Source organism: Gossypium hirsutum, chromosome A03, assembly GCF_007990345.1.
Source record: "Gossypium hirsutum isolate 1008001.06 chromosome A03, Gossypium_hirsutum_v2.1, whole genome shotgun sequence".
Taxonomy (NCBI): Eukaryota; Viridiplantae; Streptophyta; class Magnoliopsida; order Malvales; family Malvaceae; genus Gossypium; species Gossypium hirsutum.
In genome coordinates this window covers 783,995-788,167 of record NC_053426.1, presented here as the reverse complement: position 1 = coordinate 788,167, position 4,173 = coordinate 783,995, and the positions used below count along the sequence as shown (strand labels likewise).

The 4,173-nt window shown below is 29.5% G+C and overlaps 1 protein-coding gene across 1 annotated transcript; it reads right to left on the bottom strand.

Annotated features, from left to right (window-relative positions):
- Positions 1–1,035: 1,035 nt before the first annotated feature.
- On the bottom strand, positions 1,036–2,285 carry LOC121223348 (AT-hook motif nuclear-localized protein 23). The gene has a single exon (XM_041104630.1). It carries the CDS (start codon positions 2,052–2,054, stop codon positions 1,251–1,253), a length of 804 nt encoding a protein of 267 aa, XP_040960564.1. The 5' UTR covers positions 2,055–2,285; the 3' UTR covers positions 1,036–1,250.
- Positions 2,286–4,173: the final 1,888 nt, after the last annotated feature.

The following is a 4,173-nucleotide window of genomic DNA, read 5'->3' as shown; positions in this document are numbered from 1 at the left end:
AATATCGAGACATGCAATAGCTTTTTAATATAAATAACACTATTTTTTAGAACTAAAGAGTGTACAACATGTCTGCTAAAACATTCTGACAAATTTTAATTATAATTTAAGTAAATAACTTATAATTTTTCTTTAGAGAGATTTACTCCTCAAAGTAAGAAAAATGTTTAAAAAAATTATTATTTAATACATATAACATTGTTGGAGGAAATAAAATTTATCACCCATTCTATTACGTGTTTAGTTTTTTTTAAGAATTAGTGGTAAGATTCATTAAATGTGTTTAGTTTTTCCTAAGAATTAGTGGTAAGATTCATTAAATTTTTAAAAGGAAAATGCGATTTTTGTTAAGAATTAGTGATAAGATTCATTAAATTTTTAAAAGGAGAATACGAATTCGATATTTAAAGATAAAATTATTAAGAAACATTTATAAATTTTAAGGATATCTGTAAGGGAATTGTCTTCATGTTAGTAAGACCAAAGACAACATTGATATAACACAAAATTGTGTTGTTTTTGGTGGTTGTTGTAAGTGTTTTTCTCTGGTGTGCATGAACCCTTAGTTATATATATATAAATAGATATAAATAAAAGATTGATTATTGATAGAGGAAATTATAGAAGGGAGCTCAAAATCAAGAAAAGGGCAAAGCTTTGAAACAATATATGAATGCAAAAAAATCATGTTGGGTCAAGCAAGAAACAAGAAGAATCCTCAGTGATGAAACACTTGTTTCAATGTTTCTTACCTATATTTTTATTACTGTTTTCTTATATATATATATATATATATATATATATATTCTCTCCTGAAAACAATGCAAAAAAGGAATTACACTATCCCATGTTACCATATCCTACAAGATTTTTTTACTTTGGAACCCCTTTTTTGTATGTTTCAAGTCCTAAGTTTCATGTCCTTTGTTATGTCTCTTGAGCCTATATTTGTGTATGTATATAAATGAAATTAAAGAAAGGGGGAAACCCTAATTTGATATATGTTAGTAACACATTGTTATCCATACATCATAATATCAAACCATTTTTTTTTTCTTATAGCAAGAAAGTTAATTGTTCCATATCATCAACAAGAAAGAAACTATTTTCCTTAAATCATAGATTCCAAAAATCCCCCAAAAAGAAAGCCTAAAAATACCCTAAAATTAACATTCAACATAAGATGAACATAAACTAGTTCCCATGAAATTTTGCTGACCTTTTTATGATCCACCATAAATGACAAGTTCTCAAAATGGAGGTCTATTACCACTGGAATTTCCAGGCCATCCTTCAACTGGTAATTGAACATTAGGAGGCATATTAAGTGGCAAATTAAAGAAAGGTAACCCACCTTGTTGTGTAGTAGAACCTGGATCAGCAAACATGTTATTTCCATTTCCACCGCCGTTTGCACCGCCGTTTCCACCACCGTCATCTTCTTCTAAAGGTAATCTTTCATAAGCTACATTTGTAAAGGATGAAGCTATGACGATAACAGGTCCAGCTGCCATAAGTTCACCAACTACGTTTCCACCTACAACTTGTCCTTGACCACCGGCTAAAAAGATGGTTAAACTGGTGGCACCGGGTGGAGCTGGCGGTGGTAGAAACGAACCGGAAAGTGATAAAATCTCGAATCTACCATGAAGGGTAACCACAGAACCAGTTGCTGATGGTTGTCTAATGGTGACGTTGGTGACCGTACCACTGCCGGATAATATACAGATACCCCTTTGTCGTCTCCGAGCATAGTTGGCTATACAATCGAATACATCACAGCGGTTGCCAATTTCAAGAATGTGAGCTCTAAGGGTGTTTGCACTTTCTCTGGTGATAATAACTGGTGGTTTAGGCTTGTTTTTGGAACCAGGTGGACGACCCCTTGGTCTACGAGCAACAAGATCATTATGACCTGTGTTCATCAAGTCATCGGCTGATCCACCGCCGCTTCCGCCACCGGTAAGGTGGTCTTCATGTTCAGATTGGTGTTGAAGATGAAGGTCAGGTCTATGAAGTTGATGATGAACATAGCCTAAATCAAGACCAGCCATGTTAATAACTTAGTAGTATATATAATATATATATATGTAAGTTAATTTAGATTAAAAACTGTTCAACAAAGGAGATTTGTTTAAATTTATATAAAAAAAAACTGGACTAAAAAAAAAAAGGGAAAGGCTATGAAGAGAAAGGGTTTTTGATTTTAAAAGAGAAAAAGAAGAGAAAATTGAAAACAACGAAGAATTGAGTATAGGCAAAGGAAAGGGCGGTGAAGTGGAAGAAGGGAGGTGAAGGAGGAGACAAAACAAAGTTTATATATATAATAAAAAACGCAGTCATTTCTAATATACTATGAATTGGTTGAAATTATTTCTTTATTTTTATTTTCTTTTTTTGAGATGCAAAGTTGGTGGATGCCAACACTACTCTCATTTTTATGAGCGTGGGCGTTTAAAATAGTAAGGTTATTTTATTTTATTGATGGGTAAATTTCATTCTCTAGTCACTTAATTATTAATAAATTTCTGTTTTACTCACCCAATTATATGAAAAGTTACAAAATGGTCATTTAATTATTTGACTTTTTTCTTTTGTGGTGACTAGCAGGAAGATAACTTGGTAACTTTTAAAATTGGTATAATAGCAACTTTACCCTCAGTATTTATACATTTGTGTTAATTTAGTGTTGATTCTAAAAAAAATTACTCTCAACATTTACATATTGTGTAATTTGAACTTTTTTGTGATTTTATTTTTCTTTGTAACATTGAAGGCTGATTTTAAAAGAATAAGAAAAAAAATTAAATTTATTGTCTTGGATTTTTTGGTGTTTCTTATACTTTCAATCAAATTTGGCTAATAAATTTGTTTATTTTTTTAACTTTTTAGATTAAAGTGTCATAAAGAAAAGAAAAAATATAAAATATAAATAAATTATACAATGTGTAAATATATTAATTTTTTTAAATTAAGTCAACACGATGTATAAATATTGAGGAGTACATTGATTTATTTTAAATTTATAACGTTATATATTTGGAATCACCATAACTTATAGATTGATAATTCCTTTAATAAAAAATTAATACAATTGGAGAATTCAAGAGCATGGGGAATATTTGTGAAAAGATATGAATTAAGAAAGCTTTTGGTTTGTTAGTTGTTCCAACCAATTATTCTAATTAATGTACCAAACAAAAGTTGGAACAAAGTAGTATATTTAACAAATTCAAAAAGAGAATACACGATATTTGTCAATGCAATTTGAATTCGTCTATTTTACTTTATGGAGTCTCGCTTAGTGAATGAGTTTACTCAACAATGAATCTAAAATCATATTGGCTAAAGCCTAATCTACTTTATACTATAGATAATTGCAGTGCTAACAAAGAACCTCCAATGTTACAATCACTCATCCCAAATAATCTTACTTATAATAAGGTTTACTTTCGAAGAAATATATAAACAAAATAGTGCAAAAATACAAAGCAAAGTTAAGCAAATAATCAGTCAAAAGCACTCAACAAGCACACCCAACATATGCAGCAATGCAACCTCTATATAGGTTGAGATCAATACCTTGTCCAAGTAATTGAGTAGATAAATTAGCATTAAAAATAAAAGAATTATTCGCACAAAATCTCCTTAAATTTCAAAATATAATATTCACATTTAAATAAATTCAAATCAACTTAAGCACCAAATAAAGCCAAATAATCCAAGTCAAAGATGTCAACAAAATTCATTACACTTGTGTTCCAACTTGTTGTCTCAAGTATTGTTCGAACAATGACATCTTAAATAGATAAGGTCTCAACATCAATGAATATAATGACATCTTAAACAGTTAAAGTCTCAACATCAATGAATACCTATGTAATTAATGAAGAAATTTAATGGATTAAATCAAAAGGATAATGGCAAAACAAGTGTTACAATTCCCAATCGATATCAATCTTAGATTCACCCATGGATAATTTGTATTTCTACCCTTGTATCAAAATTTCTCTTCAAAACTAATTACTATAAATGTTGTATTGAATTGTGGTTGAACTCAAATTAATTAATTAATTAATTAATTAATTAGAACAAATTTAGAAGAGAATCCTCGTATAGTACTTAAACTTAAGATCTCAAAGTTTTCGAAGCTTCAATTTTGAAAAAATAAAT

What these genes read in the sequence shown, in the direction of transcription:
- LOC121223348 (XM_041104630.1), bottom strand. Translation starts at nt 2,054, where the DNA reads ATGGCTGGTCTTGATTTAGGCTATGTTCATCATCAACTTCATAGACCT.